General features: G+C 45.9%; 3 protein-coding genes across 3 annotated transcripts; 2 read left to right on the top strand and 1 right to left on the bottom strand.

Annotated features, from left to right (window-relative positions):
• The first annotated feature begins 427 nt into the window (after positions 1 to 427).
• RPS2 (ribosomal protein S2) lies at positions 428 to 4,472 on the top strand. The gene is made up of 7 exons (XM_081887865.1): positions 428 to 632; positions 1,208 to 1,297; positions 2,187 to 2,294; positions 2,967 to 3,140; positions 3,249 to 3,408; positions 3,966 to 4,057; positions 4,344 to 4,472. The coding sequence occupies exons 1-7, from the start codon at positions 450 to 452 to the stop codon at positions 4,425 to 4,427; spliced, it is 891 nt and encodes a 296-aa protein (XP_081743991.1). The 5' UTR covers positions 428 to 449; the 3' UTR covers positions 4,428 to 4,472.
• A 2,011-nt stretch (positions 4,473 to 6,483) lies between these two features.
• NDUFB10 (NADH:ubiquinone oxidoreductase subunit B10) lies at positions 6,484 to 10,821 on the bottom strand. The gene is made up of 4 exons (XM_081887492.1): positions 10,606 to 10,821; positions 9,213 to 9,351; positions 7,538 to 7,677; positions 6,484 to 6,766 (listed from the first exon to the last, which is right to left on the bottom strand). Exons 1-4 carry the CDS (start codon positions 10,739 to 10,741, stop codon positions 6,660 to 6,662), a joined length of 522 nt encoding a protein of 173 aa, XP_081743618.1. The 5' UTR covers positions 10,742 to 10,821; the 3' UTR covers positions 6,484 to 6,659.
• A 3,218-nt stretch (positions 10,822 to 14,039) lies between these two features.
• Positions 14,040 to 22,842, top strand: RPL3L (ribosomal protein L3 like). The gene is made up of 10 exons (XM_081887508.1): positions 14,040 to 14,171; positions 14,676 to 14,868; positions 15,656 to 15,824; positions 17,209 to 17,344; positions 17,454 to 17,640; positions 18,581 to 18,741; positions 19,528 to 19,629; positions 19,820 to 19,915; positions 21,497 to 21,616; positions 22,698 to 22,842. The coding sequence occupies exons 1-10, from the start codon at positions 14,169 to 14,171 to the stop codon at positions 22,752 to 22,754; spliced, it is 1,224 nt and encodes a 407-aa protein (XP_081743634.1). The 5' UTR covers positions 14,040 to 14,168; the 3' UTR covers positions 22,755 to 22,842.
• Positions 22,843 to 22,859: the final 17 nt, after the last annotated feature.

Here is a 22,859-nt window from a genome sequence, read left to right as displayed (position 1 = left end):
TGATTGTGCAAACTGCTTTATGGACTGTGTTGGTGGATTCGGTGGGTTTAACGTGGGATATAAGTTCATTGACAGGTGTACATCTCCCTCCCCCTTTAAATGGTTCTTATATGTAGTGATTAATTTAACGTTTTGAAAAGAAACCATGAAATGGGAACTACGGTACCTGGGAAAATCTAGGGCATCTTAATTTTCTTGGCATTGGTGCTTGTGAATTTTGACACATTTCTGTCACTGCCTAGGGCTGCTGATTCCTAAAATGTGCTTTGGTCAGCACCCTGCATCTACTTTGAAATGTGATCACATCTATATGGTTCCATTTGCTACTTGAGGGTAGAAACAATTTCTCCTACTGTTTCTGTTGCCGTTCCAACACAATATCTGCCACTGTCCATTATGTCATGAGCTTAATGCACTAAAAAGTTTGATGTGTTTTGTTTCTACAGCAAATGGCGGACGACGCCGGTGCTGCGGGAGGGGCAGGGGGAGCTGGAGCAGCTGCAGGTGGAGGAGCTGCTGCCAGGGGAGGCTTCCGAGGAGGCTTTGGCAGTGGAGGCCGAGGGCGTGGGAGAGGCCGTGGCAGGGGACGTGGCCGAGGGCGTGGAGCTCGGGGCAAAGCTGAAGACAAAGAAGTGAGTTCAAGTCACCTTTTTGGTGCCCTACAGGTGTTTGAACTACAACTCCCAGCAGCCTCTTTCCAGCATGGGATGCTCAAGTTTTTTGAGCAAACTTTTAAGAAACGGAAACTTTCCTTAGATGGGTTTGGTTTTAGAGTTGCTAGGATTTCAACCATGTCCAGCGCCATGATCAAATTATCTTACTAAATCTGCTTCCTTGGTTTTTCAAAAAAGCTCTGGCAAACAAGGGCTCAGCTCTTAAGTATGCAGAAGAAAATTATGGTAGGGGCAGACTACTAGAAAGCAGATGAGAGGTGCTATTTTTGAATGAACTGTATTTTTGAAAAAAACAAATAGAAAATTAGCAGAACTGATAGATTATATTCAAATAGACGAAAATCTTCTGTATACCCATTTTTTAACAGCAAATTCTACCCGTAGCTTTTCTGTGGAAAAGATTGACATTGTAGTTACTTTTCTGTTAGGGTGGCTAAGGCTGCAGTCAGTGTTTCTTGTATATATGGAATAAAGATCAATGTACAGTGTTTGAGCAGCTTGAACTGATTGCCTTTCATTCCCCCCCCCCCCAGTGGATTCCAGTCACCAAACTTGGTCGCCTAGTAAAGGACATGAAAATCAAGTCTCTGGAGGAGATTTACCTTTTCTCCCTTCCAATCAAGGTATTTGCTCTATGTTAAGGGCTCTGTAGGGTTTCTCAGGACTGAGAACGATTCAGTGTTTTTCCATTGGTAAAGTTTACCAAGAGGAGGGGTTTTGGGCAGTAGCTGTCCAATGAAACTGATTAGCAGAAAATTCCATGCAGTCAAAAGAAAATACTTTTTCACACTGTATGTATAATTGATGAAATTTAAAGTCAGATCATTGGTCTATCTAGTTCAGTATTTTCTCTACATTGAGTGGATGCTCTACACCATCCAAGGTTAATGCACGAGGCATTCTCAGACATAACCTGGACATTCTGAGGAATGAATCCAGGACCTTCTGCATAAAAGGCAGGTGCTGTCTCTTTTCCCCTAAGGTGAAGAGGTCAGTTGGTGGTGGCTCTCCATGATGGCTGTCTGAAGTCATCTTGTGTTCAGAGCTACTGCTATGCCATTGAATATCAGCAGCTGGGGAACAGCAACAGCAGAGGTCTGTTGCCGTAATGCTCTCCTTGTGGGTCTCTGGGGACATCATACGTGACAGGGTTGCAAAGGAACAATTGGAGCCTTAAAGTATTCTCCTAATTGTTCCTTGGTAAGCAAGGCTTGCTATTGTTGCCGATCAGCTGCTCAGCACTGATCAACTGTTGGGCACTTAAAGCAAGCACTGTAAGGAAATCTTTCCTTTCGGATCACATTGACAAAGGAAAATACTGTATTTTGTGTCAGATTCTTGACAGGTGAACCTTGCCTACGTGTCACAATGGGATATGGAAGAAGTCTGGATCTGGCCAACTAGCCAGATCCAATTCTTCTCCTGAGACATACCCTTGTTTTAACACAGCAAACTTTGTGATTAATTTATGCTTACTTCTAGAGAACTGATCAGTTAATGTTGCCTTCACAGGAGTCTGAAATCATTGACTTTTTCCTGGGCTCATCTTTGAAGGATGAGGTTTTGAAGATCATGCCTGTTCAGAAACAAACCCGGGCTGGTCAGCGCACCAGGTTCAAGGTAACATTTTGCATCCATATGAATTCCAGAAATTGATCTATTTTCTATTGGCCTCAGGCAACCTTTACAGCAGAAATTTACCCCAAAAATTGTTTTCTTGAAGACACATTCAGTCTGGCCCTGAAGTGTGTTAGTTTTGGGCCAGGGTAGGAGCATACTTCCCGTTAACAGACCTTGCTCTTTTACATTTATGAATGAACTACTTATCTGTTTGCGTCTGCCTTGCCAAATCTCTGAGCCTATCACATATGTAGAGATGCTAGAGAATTAACAGCCAACGGCAGAGGCTGATTGGTAAGAGGCAAAGCCAGAGCAATTAATCCTGCAGAGGGCAGCCTCCTCGAATCATTTCACAGGGTTGGCTAAAATTGGAATCCTAATTTGTTGCTGGACTAAAACTCCCATAATTGCCACTGTTTGGGCTGATGTGAGTTGTAGTCCAAAACATCTGGAGGGCACCAAGTTGAGGAAGGCAGATAAAGAGAAGTGGATTCTAAACAGATGAATTGACATGAACTTCCTGTTTTTAGTTGACATGATCAGGGTGCCTGTGTTCCTCAGGAATGCCTGTTTAACACTGGTATTGTTCTGTTGAGGCTTCTGTGCTATGGTTAAGGGATGTGTGGATTTTAGCTGCACCCCTGATGAGGCTTCTCTTGTCTTCCTTTTCAGGCCTTTGTGGCGATTGGTGACTACAATGGTCACGTTGGTCTTGGGGTCAAGTGCTCCAAGGAAGTTGCCACCGCCATCCGTGGGGCCATCATTCTTGCGAAGCTGTCCATTGTGCCCGTGAGGAGAGGCTACTGGGGGAACAAGATCGGCAAGCCGCACACTGTACCTTGCAAGGTAACATTTGACACTTTGCCAAACGAGGGCTTGGGACTTCAAATTAGGCTTATTGACATTAAAATATCCATGCTAGTTTCTTACTGTGTGAAACTTGTGTTTGTTTAGGTAACAGGTCGGTGTGGCTCCGTACTTGTGCGTCTCATCCCTGCGCCACGTGGTACTGGAATTGTGTCTGCCCCAGTTCCCAAGAAATTGCTGATGATGGCTGGTATTGACGACTGTTACACATCAGCGAGGGGCTGTACTGCCACCTTGGGCAACTTTGGTACGTTTCTATACTTCTCAATTTACTTGGTCCTGTCTTGAGAAATGACAGTGCAGTGTAATAGATTGTGTCACTGTTACAAGCAATTCATGTAAAGGGCAGCAGTAGGCATCATGGGCCATAAGAAAAAGTCTGGCAAGCTGCCAATTTCTCTAGGACTTTTGGTTAAGGGAGATGAGAAATACTTCAGCCTTTGCCAACTTTGTGCCTTCCTGTTGGGACCGTTAGGAGCTGGAGGGCACGTGGTTGAGGTACAGCTATACTGTGTGTATATGTTTACAGACACACGCAGTAAGTACTGCCTTTTCGGATGTGTTTTGGTAAAACTCTCTCCGCTCTGCTCAGTTGTACCTGGCCCAAGTGGTGCAACTGTCGTTTTTCGAGAGGGAAAGCAAATGAGTTTGTTTGCACGGCAGTGAGATTCAATGAAATAGTCTCCCTGTTCCTTTTCATACTCAACATGGCAATTATTTTTCCCATAGCGGTAACTGGGTTTGGTGCTGCCAGCTCAGTCTTGTGTACATTAGTGACCGTGTATGATCTTTCTTTTTCTGTAGCCAAGGCTACCTTTGATGCCATCTCAAAGACCTATAGTTACCTTACCCCTGATCTGTGGAAAGAGACTGTGTTCACCAAGTCACCTTATCAGGTAAGAGCAGCCTTGAGAGCTGTAGCATGCATTTAAGATGTCTTTGGGAATTCGCTTTATTTCATGAATCTGTGCTCATACGCAGGGGTGGGGGTGAATTATTAATCATGAATCCATATAAGAACCAGCATTTCAATTCTTTTGAGGGCTGTATTTAACAGAATATAGCTGCTGCCATCAGGTCAAGCTGCTATTAGCAGGTTTGACCACTTCAAAAGATTACCCTGGGGTGAATGAGGTTCAGAAACAATTCGTATGTTCATGGTCTCTCTGCCTTTCCCTGCAGGAGTTCACTGATCATCTTGCAAAGACTCATGCTACCAGAGTGTCTGTGCAGAGGACCCAAGCAGCTGCTGTGGCAACTACCTAAAAGATGTACTTTAAAATAAAGTGACCAAGAGTGATTTTTAAACCAGTCTCACAAATTGTGTGTAGTGTTTGTTGTTTGATGGGTTATAGGGACATCAGTGCCTCCAGAGGAAATAAAAGAACATAAAAGTGTGGCTGCTGGATCAGGCCAAAGGAGCTCATCTAGTCCAGCATCCTGTTCTTATAAGAAGCCAACCACAAGCCATAATGGCAAGCCTCCCAAGCAGAACCCGGGCACAACACTTTTCATAAGAAGTGGCATTCAGAGGCATCCTGTCTTTAGTGGAGATACAACATTGCCATTAGTAGCTTTATCTTCCTTGAATGTCTGATCTTTTTTAATTATAGTGCTACCAAGTGCCCAGTATAGGTTGGACCTAGCATATGACATTTGATATTTTAGGAGCTCTTGAGCAGCATTAAAGGGGATTTACTGCCTTACAGGATTGTATCCCAACATTAGTCATGCTCTGAGTAGACTGTTGAAATTAATGGACATAACTAGCCGGTCCATTCATTTCAGTGGCAGAGCAAGACTGTTCGGTAACCCACAGCTTTTCTGGCAGTGGGATTTCCCATGTAGCTATAGCCATTGGAAAAAAGGATATTGCCACCCTTTGTAAGACACAGGCCCATTTGGCTTTTTGAACAAGTGCTGTGTGCATATTCTTCCCCAAAGGATCTGGGTAAAAGTCACATCCAGTAGAGTTGCATTGAACAGCGGGGGGGGGGGGGGGATGCGTGCGTGCTCAGTCTGTCTTGAGAGAATGGAGTGTGCCTCTGGGGGTGAGGTCAAACCACTAGGGAGTCACAGTGCCTGTTGTGGCTGTAGAGAAACTGCTGCCTACCACATTTTTGCTGTGTTAGCACACAAGTTACCTCTGCAGGGTGCAAGCCTGGGTAGGGTTTATGGAGGTCCTGGGCTGCACAGCTGACAGTGCTCCCCCTCAGCCTCACTGATGTGGTCAAAAAGAAAGCGGAGCAATACATTTGGCACCAGCTTGGCTGCAGGAGTTGTTGGAAGGTGGTGTCCAACCAGCTTTAAAATTCCAGTCTGTTTTAATGTAGGGTTTAATGCTTAGTCTTCTCAAGGCCAGGGGTATGGGTTATCCCTTGGTGGTGGGATGTCTTTTTTTCTAGATCAACATTTACTAACTGGAGTTTGGAGAACTATGTACAGGATCTTAAAAGCCACAGTACCCTGCAGAGAGCTACAAACTCGAGCAGTAATGTAATAGCCTACCTGGTACCCTGCTGGTGTTTGGCCCACAACTCCCATAACCCCCACCCCCGAAGGCTTTTTGCAAAGGCTGCAAATAGCTTAATAATGGAAGACACTTTAAACAATTGCATCAAAGCTGGATCCAGTGATCTACCTTATCCATTTTTACTCTTAGTTTTTAAAAATTACAAATGGCATAATCTCCATCATTCCTAACCTACAAGAGCAGTCCAGTGCTGTGACCAGAACTATACCGCCCAATAAATAATAATAATATTCTTTATACCCCGCCCATCTGGCTGGATTTCCCAGCCACTCTGGGCGGCTACCAACAAAATAGTTAAAATACATTAAAGCATCAGTCATTAAAAACTTTCCTAAACTGGGCTGCCTTCAGATGTCTTCTAAAAGTCAGTTATTTCCTTGACATCTGTTGGGAGGACATGCCATAGGGCGAGTGCCACAACTGAGAAGACCCTATGCCTGGTTCCCATAAGACTATGGTTGGGTTTACTAAAGAAAAAACAAATTGCAGTTACTGGGAAAGTAACATATCTAAGCTGGTGCTTTCACAGCAGACTACATAAAATTCTCTTGAAGTGTGTGCTGTGGAAGTACACCTCTTAAACCCTTTACATACATATACAGTATGTGGTTAGCCAGGCACCTAGAAAAGCAACTTATGTACCAGCCACTTGCGTCAGTGACTTGTAAAGGCAATTTTTAGTTTCTAGCCATAATTGAAGAAGGCAAATCCTGCCATTTTTCAACGCTCTCCACTAGTTTCTGCTTAATCCCATTTCTCCCTGTTGTGTTTACAAAGCAAAGACAACCCTAGCATTTACAGCTTTATTTTCTTACCACTATACATTCTGAGTCTGCCTTGTTTACAGTAGTTCTGAGAGAACAGCACAGATGATGCTTGATTTACCATCCATACAGTGTCTAATCTGCAGACACACACGCTAGTTTGTTTGGAGCGCAAATCCCAAGCCAAAGCGACCAGAACACTTAATGTGCCTCAGCTGCTGCCTTGGCCTCCTTCCTTTCTTTAATCATCCGGTGCTTCTGCTTCATTAAGCATTTGCGAGCAGTTCCCAGGCCGCCAAGTTCGCCATCTAGGATGACAGTGGAGAACAATCATGATCTGAGAGAAAAGGGGAGACTTCCACTGCAGAATTACATATTAAGCATGCTAACTTGCCATCAAAAAAGTAAACAGTTCATTTTATTTGTATACCACTTTTCTGCCAAAAAAAAACAACACATCAAAGGAACTTAACAACAAAGAAAACAAGAATGCATTTTGAAACCAAACAGTGCAAAAACAACATAGCAAAATAAAATGCTGTACTAAGTGGTAGTCTAGTATCAGAACATTAGGCCTGCTGCTCGGAGCAAGTTCCACTGTCATTTGCTTTAAGATTGGTGCTTTCCTTGTCTCTTTCTGCCCTCTGCCTTTCTCTGTCCTGCACAGAGGTGAATGCAGGAGTCTTGACTACTACTACTGACAAGCTAAGCTTTGGGGATTTTTGTATGCGTACACACATAGCCAAAACACGACTCATAAAGCAAGAACCTTTGCTCCTCTGCAGGACAGTAGCTCATCCAGGCCTTCTTAGGTCTTGAAGCCACTTGGAAAGCAGCAAAATATGCCACCTACCAGAATCTGAACTCTCAATTCTATCAACATGGCCAATGTGAATTGTAGTCTAAGCACATCTGGGAGGAACCAGGGAGGCAAGGCTGCCCCAAGTGCTGATGTGGACTTCCATACCAGCTTCCCAATCCCACCTGTGTGAGCTCAGGATGGAACATAGCTTTTAAGTCAGATTGTTTTCACAGTGGGATATAAATTTGAAATAATCCCAATATACTAATAGACTCACATCTGTCATCATAGGCCTTGGTCACCTCTTTGAAGTGCTGTAACTCTGCTGCACAGTTCTCCAAATAACTGGGTCCTTCCCGCTGCTTGCAAGCACCCATTCTCTCCTGGATGATCCTCACAATTTGTCTATCAACTAGCCTGTGGGAGTGGAAAGAGAGAGATACAAACACTTGAAGAATGCAATAATACAGACTTTACCTAAGTCCCTGGATTGAAATTCTGTACAGAAAATTACACCAAGTCCATATGACACATCAAAAGCACATAATACAAGCAGTCCGACAAGATTATTTTATCTTATTTTAATTGTCCCACAAACCCCTCCATAGTCTGCTCCACTTCCCAGTCCCCCTCCCAATCTAATATGCAGCCACATTCCTGCTTCCAACTTTCCTTTTTTTAATTCTATTGCTCTCAAGTCTCCTCCTCTCTGTAACAAGCCCACTCTTGCTCCCTTCCTACCCCTTATGTCTGGAACTGCCTCCCAGTTCTTTGGCAGGGCTTGCCCTGTAATTTATTTCAAGCTCCTCTTCACAACTCAAATTTTCCATGTGGACTTTAGAACCAATACTCAGAGGTGGATTCAGGGCAGCGCAATTGGTTTCCCTGCACAGAGAGCAGGGGCCAAGGGACTGCCTTCCTGCTTCCTTCCCAAAGCCTAGTGAATGCTGAGCTTTGGGAAGAAGGCATGAGGGCTCCGACAGGGTCCTATAGCCCTTCCTCATTCTCAGAAACTAGTTAGCATTTGCCTAGCTTTGAGAAGTTGGAAGTAGGGACTTTGGGATCCTGCAAGAGCCTCACACCTCCTTCCCAAAGCCTGGCACCTCCCTTACCCAGCTTAGTGAAGGCGGATTTGGATTGGGGGGATGGCAGCATCAAATTTTGGCACTGCACAGGGCACCATATTACCAAGGCCCACCTCTGCACTAGGCCAGACTTTGCTAACATGGTGCCCTCCAGATGTTTTGGACTGCAAAGATCATTGATGGTGGGAGTTGGTTAGGATGTCTGGGTTTGTTGGAAGTTGAAGTACATTCACATCTGGTGGCCACAAATTAGCCTCCTTTGATCTAGAGAAAGCAAAAACATCAGTCTTGAGGGGAATAATTTCTCAGCCTATTCCTGCCTCCACAACTGTCTTCTGCAGGAGTGGAGAATCTTTTCAGGTTGAAGGCCGCTTTCTCTTCTGGGCAAACATCTAATGGCCACATGCAGATAGTCTTTTGAATGGTAGGCTAGTTTCTACACACAATTATAAACCTCTCTAGTCAGGAAAGCAGGAGGCATTATCAGAGGTCAAGAACACTGTCCAGCCAAGCAGAAACACTGAATGAGGTTGCAGAACAGGGTTAAAAAGGGAGTGGTGGCCAGGGGGGAGTCCTGAGGGCCAGAAGGAGAAGATTGGATGGCCGCATTTGGCCTCTGGGCCCAAGGTTTCCTGCTCCTGGCCTACTGCAAGCTTCTGATGGCAGGGACCCAAGCACTACATACACTGATGATACTGTCTAACCAACAATCCTTACTTCTATCCTGAAAGCCAAATAACAATACTGCAAACCATTCAATCCTTAGAAGACTGTAAGCAACATCCTCCCAACCCTGCATAGAACAAAACTTTTGGCAGGAGAGCCGAACTGCAATCCTACCCACCCTCCGAAAAAGAGAAGACGTACTTATCTCTCTTCCACTGCATCTCTGCTTCATAGAAACATATGTAGTCGTCCTCCAAGCACTCTGTATAGTCCGGCACACGGCGGAAGTTCCGGTGATAGTAATAAAACTTGTTCTTTGCATGCTGGCGCTCTATCCATTCTGCAGGAGTGAAATGTCCAGAGATGCGTTTCAAGATTCAAACTAGAGAGGTCTTTTAAGCAATATGAAGCCAAGACAGAGTCAACTCGTGGAAAATTATGCCTTGCAGGGAGCTCTCATAAGAGAAGTCTTCCTGCTGAACTACAAATCCCATAATCCTTGACCACTGACAGTACAGGCTGGGGATGATGGAGGGTGTTTTCCCAAAACATTTAGGCTGGGGCTCAAGGTTGGGGAGGATGAATGAAAGAAAATCTACCCCTCTTCCAACCTGCACTCCACTTATCCAAGAGCTGGGGAAGATAAGCCTCTCCAGCAGCAGTTCTCAATCTGTGGGTCCCCAAATGTTGTTGGACTACAACTCCCATCATCCCTGAGCTCTGGCCTTGCTAGCTAGGGGTGATGGGAGTTGTAGTCCAACAACATCTGGGGACCCACAGGTTGAGAAAGGCTGTGTCTCTAGGATGCTGACCGAAGCTAATGGGTGTCCAACAACATCCGGAGGACCACTGGTTCCCCACCCCAGGCTTCAACATCATCCAGCCTCCTTCCCTGCTCCTTCTACTGAACTCAGCCCCTTCTCCACTTGCAAAACCTCCCCTAGCATTTGGCTTCTCCCCTGTTCTAGCCCTGCAGCTTTCTCTTGGTCCCTCCCCTGCATTCTAGCACCATCCCAGCCCTTCCAAACTTATAGACCAGTGCTTTTCAGACTGGGGCCTCTAGCATTTTTGGACTACAATTCCCATTATCCCTGACCACTGGTCCTGCTAGCTTGGGATGATGAGAGTTGTAGTCCAAAATCAGATGAAGACCCAAGTTTGGGAAACCCTGTCCTATACCATCACCAGGGGTTCTAGTCTCTCCCATTGTAGGCCTTCGCTGCACCCCAGGCCCAACCCTGCAGTGCACACACTCATATAGCCCCCCAGCACCCCTATTTTTTTTCTACTGCCTTGTAGACACGCCCCCCAGGTTTGGAGCCCACACCCTTGTGGCCCTTCCTATGCATTCTAGCCCCCAACCCTTATCTCATAGCCACACCCCTTGCTTCCTGACCCCGCCCCAGCCCTTCACTCCATCCCTGATTGTAGTCCCCGCCCACTCTAAGTCCACCCCTAGTTCCTAGCCCCACCCCACACTTCCACCCCTTGTTCTTATAGCCCCGCCCCGTGACTCCTGGCCCCGCCCCCAGCGCTTCCCTCCCTCCCCATTCTCTAACTCCGCCCTTTGGCTCCTGGCCCCGCCCCTTCTCACCCCTCCAGGCTGTGACCGGCGCGTCGACCACGACTCGAAATATCTGGTCTACCAGGTACAGCGGGTTGGTGAGCTCCGTCTTAGGGGTGCGAGAAGGCGGCGCGCGGTACACATCTCGGTCCGGCTCTTCGGGCATCGCTGCAGCCTTTGCGCGAGCAAAGCGATGCGGACAAAATGGCAGCCTCCTTGGCAGAGGGACCGGGTCAGGTTAAGGAAAAGAAGAGCGCATGCGCAGCCACTCGTGCCGCGCGCGCTGCGTGATGGGAGGCGCAGTTTGTAAATATTGGCTTTAAGAGGGTCAAAAGGGTGCGATGCGCATGCGCCTACTAATGGTTTTATTAAAAGAAAATCTTCCATGACTGCTGGGATATGTAGTTCTCTTTCTGCAAGGTCTTGTTCTGAAGTTTTCTTCCCCACTGTGGGTCTCATTAGCCCGATAGGAGCTGCACCCGTTGAATTTCCAGTTGTTCAGAAGTTAATGGTCATAAGAGATAGCTAAAATAAACTGGCAACCCTATAGTTTGTAGTTAGTGGCAGAAAAGGACACGGCAGACCAGGTTTCAAATCCCCACGCAGCCATGAAGGGCACTGGGTGACCTTGAGCCAAGCTGTGTTGCACCTCCCTTCCTCCCCACCTCACAGGGTTGTTGTGATGATTAAAGAGAGAGGGAGAACCACATATGCCACCTTGAATTCCTTTTACAGGAAAGCTGGATATGCATGTAATAATTGATTATAATAAATTTAATAATAGTGCCTTTGTCATATTTATATGCCACCTACACAAAGTTTAACTTTGTAAAGCAGCTCTAAAGAGACAACATGGTGAATGGGTTGGATGAAGAACACGAGAGACTAGGGTTTAAATTCCTTACTGCGTCACTTTCAGCCAGTCAGTGTCCCTCCTTTGCTCACAGGGTTGCTGTGATAAAAAAATAGAGAGCTCTTTGGATTAAATAAAGCAGGATTCAAAAATAATAATAGAAGGGAATAACACCCCCAAAAAAGAATCCTGAGAACTGTAGTTTGCTCCTCACTGAGCTACAGTTCCCAGCACCCTTAACAAAATACAGTTCCCACGATTCTTTGGGTGGAAACCATGTGGTTTAAACACAGGGTTAAACCACATGGTTTAAGGGTTGCCACCTTTTCCCTGGCTCTGATTCTGTGCCTTAATATTAATTCTGTTATCACAAATTTAAGCAAATGAAGTTTTCTCTACCACTTTTCTCATCATACTAGGAAAAACTCCAGCTAAATCTTTGCATAACAGGCTGTAGCTAAAAACATTGGGGGAGGGCAACCCTACATTGATCTAAAAATCTTTTATTTATGAATAAACCCCCCCCCAAAAAAAAAGCTGCTTCACTTTGGCTTACAATCTAAAAAAATGTGACAGAAAAGGGAATGGATTGAAAGGGAAGAGGGGAAAGTATTGTTACACGCCACCCCAATCTCTGAACAGTGCAAGATTCTGAAGGATGTGTGGATCCAGAATTGGCCTCCACAGTCACTTATGGACTCATTGTTAAAACCGTGTTTATGGAAGACAATCGTACTTGGCTATGAGTGATCGCCAAAGAAGAAGAAGACTAGGGTTTGTGTTCCCTTTTGGGACAAGGAGGCACAGCAAAGACTGTGGTGTCCTTATGAAATATGGTTTACGTATTTGCACATATATACAGCCTAAATGTAGATGAAGGGATAGCAGAACATTCTCATGCCAAGCAGGTCTGGCCTCGTCCATAAGCACAGCATTGGATTTAAATAACAGAGGGGGGGAAAATGTTCAGTGTCTCCTCTTTCATAGCCTTCCCCCATCATGTTCTGCCCTACCTTGCTCTGCTTCCCAAACCACTTGCAAAACTGACATTCCCTACCCCACCCTGAAATCCTAAACCCCTTTGGTCTCTATCCACCAACACAGCTGGAGGAGGGGGCAAGACCCCCTTCCCTCCTTGTCTGGCAGTCTCTGTTCTCGATGATTTCCTGGATAAGTCCTTACTCTGCTTTTTTCCTTAATGGCTTTCACTCAGCTAGCCCTGCCAGGCTAGTCTGGCTTGCTAGCATAAGCTAAACCCAGGAATTCCCATATTTGGCACAGTTTAGTCAAACCTTGATTAATCCTAAACTTTACTAATTCTAATAATTATGGGTGCCTTGTGCCTACAAAACTCTGGCAACCCCAACACAGAAGATTATGTAGAAGATTTTGGTTAACAAAATCTAGGAGAGAAGTCGCCAAAACAAACAAACAAACTTTTAATTTACAACATGTGGTACATTGGGCTCAACAAATAATGTCCTTATAAAGCATTTTGCGTTTTCACCCCAACAGATTATGCCATAGTGTCCCACGCCTGGAAGGTGGTGTAACAGTTTCATTTGATCTCTTCCTCTGCTGAAAAGCCACTTGTCCACAAAATCATTATCATGGTCCGGACATCTCAATTCTTAAACTGGTTTGGTCAACTTCTCTGCATTGTTCCAGACATAGTTATAGCATTCTTGCATTGTAGGTCCATCAACATTTTTCCAATGTTTTGCTACTACTTGTCTTGCAGTTACTAATAAAAAGGTGTTTATCTATCTAAATGATTTGGTTTGGTTCTGTTTTGTCAGAAATAGTCAATAATGCCAGGGGTTTTTGCTGTTGTTTTAAACAATAAGGTGCCCAGCTAATTTGCTATACTCTGCCAACACCTTATTCCTTATTCCAACATACTTGAATCATGGGTCAACCCAAAGAATGTTTCCCAAAGTTCTTTAGGTTAACTTTTGAGGTATACAGCACCATGTGTGTAACCTGTTAAGTGTCTTTTCCTGAAGCTTTACCAATACCAATTTCAGTGGACTTCTACGTCATAAGGAGTCTCAGTGTACTTGAGATATAGTTTCTCCTAAGAATGTAAGAAGTGCCCAACTACTGGATCAGACCAATGGCCCATCTAGTCCAGTATCCTGTTCTCATAGTGGCCAACCAGGTGCCTCTTCTGGGAAGCTCACATAACAGGGTACTAGCACAATGGCATTCTGCTTTTGACAGTGGATTTAGATAGAACATAGCCATTGTGTCAGTAACCATTGATAACCTTATCCTCATAAATATTTTCCCCAAATTTCTTTTCATCTGCTAGCTGTGCCAATCCCATGCTTATATGTATTAACTGTGGGTGCTGAATGGCAAATAGTCAGCACTGTGCATACTCTGGGGCACACTTCCTTATTCTTTCGCTTACCTAGGCTGATGTACGACTGACATGTTCCCCAGGTGGCAAGGCAGAATTTTGACCCTTCCCGTCTGCCGTACATAGATGGTAATTGCACATGGTGGTAAACTGAGACCCCTGCTTCCAAGATGACCTTTCGTCTCCATTCCAATTGCTGGTGGTGTCAGGCCCCTGTCAGCTTGCCCGGGTATGAAATGAATATAGCATCAGAATGAAGCCAGCTGCTAAATTTATGTCTTGGGGGCCGAGAAACATCTTTGGTATTAGGCAACCAAGTCACTTGCTGGTGGCCTCTTTCGCTACTGCTGACCGGGACTGAGAAGACGTCTGATCATGGTCAGTACTGACTTGCTGTGGGCTAGGCCTGCCTTTGGGGTGGGTGGGTGATCTAGGAACAATGGGGCTGGGAGTTTTGTGATGGGGAGACACCATGTGATGGTTTTGCAGTTTTAATGAACTTCTGTAAGTTTCATTCTGATGGCTGTACCCTGAGAAGCAGCATATAAGTATTTTGAATACATAAAACACTCTCCAGCATTTTTCCAGAAACACAATAAACTTTGTAATGGATCTATCCTCACACCAAGGATCACCCAGCCCCACTTCAACACATTTCTGCAGCCTCACAGACCCCCTTTGCTGTATTAATCAGTACCTTGTCATGCACTGAGGACCATAACTGTGCTGGACTGGGACCTGGGAGACCCAGGAGTTCAAATCCCAAAGCATCCCACTGGGATGTTCTTGGGAATCCCACTGGGAAGTTTTTGGTCAATGACCATTATCTTTGTGGGTGTGGGTGTGCTTTACTTTCACCCCTTTTTTCATCCCCCTCCCCAGTCCCACCGGAAGTTTTCAGCTCCCAGGCATGGCCACCTGGGCTTCCTCCCTCACAAGAGGAGCCACCGTCACCGCGGGAAGGTGAAGACGTGGCCCAAAGATGACCCCAGCAAACCGGTTCACCTGACGGCCTTCCTGGGCTACAAAGCAGGCATGACTCACATCCTCCGGGAACACTACAGACCGGGGCTAAGTAAGTGGAAGGATTAATGGGAGGAGTCGACACAAAGCTGGGGGAAAGGGCTGTAGCTCAGTGGTGAAGCACAGAAAGGTCCTCAAAGGCATCTCCACTTGTAGGGTCGCAAAGTGGTGGCCTGGGAAAAACCTCACTCTGGCTCAGGCCCTGGGGAGCTGCTGCCTGTCAGAGTAAGAACAGACAGCTAGATGGACCAAAGTTGGTATAAAGCAGATTCCTGTGTTCAAATGCAGGCATCAACCCCCAGCATGACTGAGCCTCTGCTGATGGTCCTGGGGCTCAGAAGGAACCATCACCAACTAGCCTGACCCAACTACTGCCATCAGTCACTCACTCATCCACTCAACCCCACCAGGACATCCAATATGAATAAGAATAAGAATTTGGAAGCCAAATCTGATCTGCAGTGGTCACCCACCATATTAATTACTCCTATACAACACTGTGAGGAAGGGTGTTGCATTTTGGGTAATTTAATATTGCTGGGGCTGATGGGTGTTGTCATTCTGCACAGTGCTTTTTTTTCATAGAAAAATAAGTGTCGGTACTCACCATGAAGTTTTTACAGCTAAGTGCCACACTTTTTAACATCAACTAAAAGAGGTGGTGGTACTGTGTACCTGTGAGTACCCCCTGGAAAAAAGCACTGGTACTGTAGCATCTGGTGGGCCAAAGGTTCCCATTCCAGCTGAATACTGAGCTAGACGGCCCAGCAATCTAACTCTGCACCAGGCTGTTTCCTGTGCTTCTAAGCCTGCTCCTTCTGCATTCCTTTAATTTTCAGAGGTCTCAAAGAGGGAGGAGGTGGAAGCTGTCACCATCATAGAGACACCACCTTTGGTGGTCGTTGGACTGGTGGGCTACATCGAGACGCCCAGGGGGCTGAGGAATTTCAAGACCATCTTCGCAGAGCATATCAGCGATGAATGTAGAAGACGTTTCTACAAGAACTGGTGAGCGATTTCCTGTGTGGCAGATAGAGGGAATGGGCAGACAAAATGGTCCACAGGTGCCACATGGCAAATGTCCAATCAGCACATACATGTGGAGGAAACATCTCCAGACAGACAGGGCTGGCCCTACCATTGGGCTTTGTGAGGTGTGTCATGAAAGGGCTTCCTCTTGTAAATGACTTAGAGCAGCATTTGCTGGCTGATGAGCTGTGCTAAGCTGGTTTCTTGTGCCTCCTCCAAAGGTGCCGGTAGTGGTCACCCCCCAGGAGTTTTGGACTACAAATCCCATCAGCCTCAGATGTGCTGGCTAGGAGTAATGGGAGTTGTAGTCCAAAACACCTACAGGGCCCCAGGTTGCAGAGGTTGGACTATGGCAGGCAGGTCATTTTGCAAATTCCTTGGTATAAATGTGCAGTAAGAACATAACATAAGAACATCAGAGGAACCTGCAGGGTCAGGCCAATGGCCCATTTAGTCCAACATCCTGTTCTCAGAGTGGCCAACCAGTTGTCTGTGGGAAAGCTGCAAGGAGTATTTGAACATAAGAGCACTCTTCCGTCCTGTGGTTTCCAACAAGTGATATTCAGAAGCATTGCTGCCTGTGGCAGACCCTCCAAGTGTCCCTATTTTCCAGGGACAGTCCTGGATTTACAGAAGCTGTCTTGGTTTCTGATTTGATCCCGGAATGTCCCACTTTTCCTTAGGACATCCCTGTTTTCATTGGGGAAATGTTTGAGGGTATGGTGTTGTTGTTTAGTCGTTTAGTCGTGTCCGACTCTTCGTGACCCCATGGACCAGAGCATGCCAGGCACTCCTGTCTTCCACTGCCTCCCGCAGTTTGGTCAGACTCATGTTTCTAGCTTCAAGAACACTGTCCAACCATCTTGTCCTCTGTCATCCCCTTCTCCTTGTGCCCTCCATCTTTCCCAACATCAGGGTCTTTTCCAGGGAGTTTTCTCTTCTCATGAGGTGGCCAAAGTATTGGAGCCTCAGCTTCAGGATCTGTCCTTCCAGTGAGCACTCAGGCCTGATTTCCTTAAGAATGGATAGGTTTGATCTTCTTGTAGTCCATGGGACTCTCAAGAGTCTCCTCCAGCACCATAATTCAAAAGCATCAATTTTTTGGCGATCAGCCTTCTTTATGATCCAGCTCTCACTTCCATACATCACTACTGGGAAAACCATGGCTTTTACTATACAGAGGGTATGGTAGGATGTCCCTATTCCAAACAGGATTGCACCATAGATTTGTATAACAGCGTTATGAAATTAGCAGCTTTATTTTCAGTTCGTTTCCTAATGATCTCTAGCACAGAAGTTGCCTTTTTCACAGCCTAAACCCCGTGGCTGATGGTACATGATGGGATATGTCTCTCCTTTTCAGGCACAAGAGCAAGAAGAAAGCATTTACCAAGTACTGCAAGAAATGGCAGGATGAGGCTGGGAAGAAGCAGCTGGAGAAGGATTTTGCAGCCATGAAGAAGTACTGCAAGGTCATCCGCATCATCGTGCACACCCAGGTGAAGCCTTCCCATAATCCTTTGGGGCAGCCCTAGGGAAGAACGGTGCTTTGCAAAGCGGTGGCACTCTCTGCTGCATTGTGTTAACACTGAGCTTCTTTGGCTGCAGATGAAACTCCTGCCACTGAGGCAGAAGAAGGCTCACATCATGGAGATCCAGCTGAACGGGGGCACCGTGGCAGAGAAGGTGGACTGGGCTCACGAGAAGCTGGAGAAGCAAGTGCCCGTCAGCACCGTCTTCTCCCAGAACGAGATGATTGACGTCATTGGTGTCACTAAGGGGCATGGGATGAAAGGTAGGAAGGAGCAGTGGTGAGCCTTGGCATAGAGATGTTTTCTTTATTACTTTTCTTATTTATTACATTGATATCCCATCTTTTTTCCCAGGAGCTCAAGGGGACATACATGGTTCTCCCCCCCCCTTCAATCCCCACAACAATCATGAGAGGCAGTGATTGACTTAAGGTCACCCAGGTCTTCACTGGTTTTGGACTACGGCTCCCATCAGCCCCAGCCTAATAGGGCCTTGTTGGCTGGAGCTGATGGGAGTTGTAGTCCAAAACATCAGGAGGGCACCAGGCTGGGGAAGGCTCGCATAGATTGTGGCCAGATTGACTTGGGGCAGTTGCTATCATAGCCTTGATAAGGGAGGGGAAAGGGTGGGTGGTAGGAATCTGCACGCTTTTGAGGCCCAATATATGCAAAATGCTGCCCCAGAAGAAAATGATTGATTCCAGGAGTACCCAGGATTTTGGGAAAACAAGCTTCTAGACCTCATTGCTGAGAACATCTAGGCCTTTTTTTCTGTTTCAGGGCTTAGAGCACCGCCCCCCCCAGCCTGGTGATGGGAGCTAATGTGAGTTGTAGTCCAAAAAGGAAAGGGCTGTAGCTCGGTGGTAGAGCATCTGGTTTGAATGCAAAAGGTTCCAGGGTTCAGTCTCTGGTATCTCCAGCTAGGACTGGAAGAAACCACTGTCTTCTGAAATCCTGAAGAGCCTTTGCTAATCAGTGTAGACAGCTGAGATAGATGAACCAAAGGCTTGATCAGTATAAGGAAGCTTCTTATGTTTCTATTTCAATCACCCCTTTAGTCTGATTCTATGAGGACTAGAACCTTGCTTTATTTTTCAGGAAGATAGCATAGTTGAGGTAGGCTGAACTTTGCATGGATCTCTGGCATCTCTAGGGCTGTCTGAGACTTTAACAACCTCTAACAACATGACCTTTTTCATTTAGGTGTGACAAGTCGGTGGCATGCTAAGAAACTCCCGAGGAAAACTCACAAAGGACTGCGTAAGGTCGCATGCATTGGAGCCTGGCATCCTGCCCGGGTGGGCTACTCCATTGCCCGGGCTGGCCAGAAAGGCTACCATCACCGCACAGAACTTAACAAGAAGGTACAGTGCCCTTCTTCCTTCACCTTCCTTCCTTCCTGTTCTTTTGGGTTCATTCACAATGGACTTGAGTCTGCTTCCGGTTGGCCCCAGGCTAACGTCACCATTCCATACCCGCCTGCTCACCCAATCTCTTGGGAGTCTGGGAAATGCTGATGGAAATAGCTTCCCAGACCTGAACTCTTTCTTTTGTTGTTAATTTTTTAAAAAAGAAACCAAGACTCAAAAATGTAAACCATAAAGTGTCACAGCCTAGAAGGACAAAGGTATAGTGCAGATCCAAAGGGATTATAAAGTATTTACTCGTACAAAGATTCTCTTTACAAGTAATATAGATTTATAAAAATAAAAGTATTCTCCACCTGTGAGTTCCATCATTATTGAGAATAAAGATTCTATATAGTCTTAAAGGAGCCAGACATCGGCTGGCACCTATTTCAATGAGAAATAAAATCAGGCCATATATGAATAAAACCTGGTCATTCAAGCTTTGCCCTTTAAATACTTTTGGTTTGTGACAAATCTTTTCAAGAAGGGCAATTTGCAAAACCCTTGAATGCTATAAATCCTATTAAGATTAAAGGTCTTCCAGGATTTAACAATACAGTTCCAGGCTGCTGGTACTTTTCAAATTCCATTCTGTTTCCATGTACAGGTTCAAAAGTGCCAGGTGGAAAGATGGAGTAATAGTTTATTTTGGTCTTTTATTTCTTTTTTAATATTAATTTGATAACAACAGCAACAACAAAAGTGCAAACATAACAGAGCCTCATCTCTTCTTCACCTTAGGTTTACCGCATTGGGCGCGGGGTTCACATAGAAGATGGCAAAGTGGTGAAGAACAACGCCTCCACCAATTATGACACAACCGAGAAAACAATTACCCCGCTGGTAAAATAGAATCATAGTTGGAAGGGACCACTAGGGTCATCTAGTCCAATCCCCCTGCAATGTGGGACTCGAACCCGTGACTATGACAATGGTCCTTCCCCTTACGTACTTGTGCCACGATTTTTGGTGGGCACTCTGTCGCTGGCCCTGCGGCTTCCTTCTCTACATTAACATACCTTTCTGCTCCCAGGGTGGATTCCCTAAGTACGGAGAAGTCAACAATGATTTCGTGATGGTGAAGGGTTGTGTGGTGGGCACCAAGAAGCGGGTGCTCACCCTCAGGAAGGTGAGGCCTGAATCAGAGACATGGACTGTGAAGGAGATGTAAACTCCTGTGAGGGTGGGTGGGACCTAAAGGAGACTGGTTGAATTTGGACCCAAGCAACGAGCAGGTGGCCAGTTCATTTCCATGTCCAATTCAAGGTGTTTAAAGCCCTAAATGACTTAGGCCCCAAATACCTGAGACTGCCTCCTTCCCTACAGGCACACTCTCAGGTGTTAAGGTCAGCAGAAGGTGCCCTCTTGGTAGCTGCATCATCCTCAGTCATTTTGGCTGCTTGTAGTCTGGGAGAGAGCAATCTCTGGAGCAACCCCAAAGTTGTACACCTTTGCTAGACAGTGTCTGTTGTATGCTGAATATACCTCTCTTGACACATCAGATATCTGTATTTTGTAGTCACCTTATTCCAGGGGCTTTCATTTGTTTAAAACTGGTTTTAATATTGAATCTTAAATTGTCATAACCCACCCTGGGAACTGATAGTGAAGGGTCAGAAACGAATTGAAGTAATAATCAACAGTAGTACTAATAATGGCACGAGACTGTAGGTGCTTTGTTCCCGAGGGAGAAGGGAAGTTGGGGCTACAGCTAAGCGTCCATTCTAAAGGGCTTTGGGAGCTGCTGTGGGGACAATAACATCAGCCTGCCTTACAGGAGTGTTGTGAGGACCACAAGAAGTTAAGAAACATGAAAGACAATGAGCAGCCTTTGTAAACACCTCTTAAGAAAGGCAGGAGATAAACGTTAAGCAATCATTCTCATTCTTACGATTTAATACTATTTATTATTGTTAACAGGGTGGCGCTGTGGGTTAAACCACAGAGCCTAGGACCTGCCAATCAGTAGGTTGGTGGTTCGAATCCCCACAACGGGGTGAGCTCCCATTGCTTAGTCCCTGCTCCTGCCAATCTAGCAGTTTGAAAACAGGTCAAAGTGCAAGTAGATAAATAGGTACCGCTCCGGTGGGAAGGTAAACGGCGTTTCTGTGCACTGCTCTGGTTCGCCAGAAGCGGTTTAGTCATGCTGGCCACATGACCCAGAAGCTGTACGCCGACTCCTTCAGCCAATAAAGCGAGATGAGCGCCGCAACCCCAGAGTCGGCCATGACTGGACCTAATGGTCAGGGGTCCCTTTACCTTTACCTATTATTGTTAACCTTGACCTAGCAAGGTTCCCTTTCGACAGACCAGGGACTGGCCTGTGGCATGGGTTTTGCACCTAAATTGCCTGCCACCGGTACAAACTTACATTGGGTTGAGGCAACAGTTACAAGTTACCGGTCTCTTCAGCCACAGCAGGCACTGTGATTCTCCAGCGGTTCAACTTCACCCCTAGAGGCGCACTCCATTGTCTCTCAAGACAGACGGATGCCAACAAATGGTGTAAGACTAACATATGGAGAATAGTCAAAGGGTTGCCTCACCCCCATATCTTCCACCTGTCGTGGTCATCTCACCTTGCCTAATGTTAGGGTTGTCCCCATGTCACTCAGCTAAGTTGTCCATGTTCAACAAGCGATTCCCCACAGAAAACTCTGCCCCCTCACCCCTGCACTTTCATTTAATGGACCCCTTTCCCTTCTTCCAGTCCCTTTTGGTCCATACAAGCAGGAAGGCCTTGGAACCTGTGGAGCTGAAATTCATTGACACAACCTCCAAGTTTGGTCATGGACACTTCCAGACGGCTCAGGAAAAGCGTGCTTTCATGGTGAGTCTTAGCCGCGAAACATGATGCAGAGAAGAAAAATCCTTTGAGAAGGATATGTGACCAAATGTGACTGGGGGAAGCAGCGCTGCCAACCAATACTTGGGACAAGGGTACTAAAACTTCTTCCTACCCAGGGCATATCTAAGAAGCACAATCCCATTGTGCCATTTCTTTTCTCTGTCCTGAAACTTACAGAATCATAGAACTGTAGCGTTGGAAGGGACCCCAGCCCTTGCAATGCAAGAATCACAGCTACCCAAGCTTCAGCTTGTCTCCATTGGGTTTTAGTATTATGGGGGGAGATATCTTCACATCTTACAAACTTCTGCAAACTTCTGCCAAGTCCTATCTTATTTGCCTCCCCCCAATACTTAAGAAGCCCCCAATATTGTAGCCTTTCTGCATAGGAAAGTTGCTCTAACACCCTGGATAATTTTGATTACCCTTTCCTGTGCCTTATGCAGCTTTGCAATATCCTCTTTGAGATTTATACATCGCCTAAGAACAGATTGTTTTGATCCCAAGTAGAAAATATATTTTCCATTTCAATTCAGACCAAAAAAAAAGTGAGAAATTTTAGGGAAAGCATTAGGTGGATGACCATCCTTCCCCAATCTGGTGCCCTCCAGATGTTTTGGACTTCAGCTCCCATCAGCCACAGCACTGTATGGCTGTGCTGGATGAAGCTGATGGCAGTTGTAGTTCAAAACGTCTGGAAGGCCCCAGCCTGGGGAATGTGGCCAAATACCAGCCAAAGATACTCCATTAGGTATTGTCCTGCTCTCTTTTGCACCTGAAGGATAGGAGTGATGAGATTTGTTAGTTCAGAACACCTGGAGAGGAGGCACCATGTTGCCTACCCCTGCTAGCCACATTTGTTGGAAATGAAGGGCAGTTTTGCATCAGTCAGGAAAACAGGCTGCCCTGCAACATATACCTCTCACTCCCTGTGGAGACAAAACAACAAAAAGAGCAGAAAGGTACAAAAGTCCCCTTTTGCCCCTGATGCAAATTATTGCCTTTTGTCTTGCAAGCATAGCTTTTAAGATTCCATGGCCATTTTTTTCTGCTTCTGTTTCAGGGCCCACAGAAGAAGCACCTGGTGAAGGGGAAGGTGGAAACCCAGGAGGAATTGTGAAAAGCGCTTCTCCTAAGATGCTTCCAGACTCCAGTCCAACTTTGTCACTGCTTTGAATAGTTGCAAACATAAATACACTGAAACAAAACCGGTGCTTACTCTTAT

The sequence above is a fragment of the Podarcis melisellensis genome (assembly GCF_964234715.1).
Source record: "Podarcis melisellensis genome assembly, chromosome: 14".
In the NCBI taxonomy this organism is placed as follows: domain Eukaryota; kingdom Metazoa; phylum Chordata; class Lepidosauria; order Squamata; family Lacertidae; genus Podarcis; species Podarcis melisellensis.
Note: the sequence above shows the minus strand (reverse complement) of the source record. Positions and strands in the feature narration are given on the sequence as shown.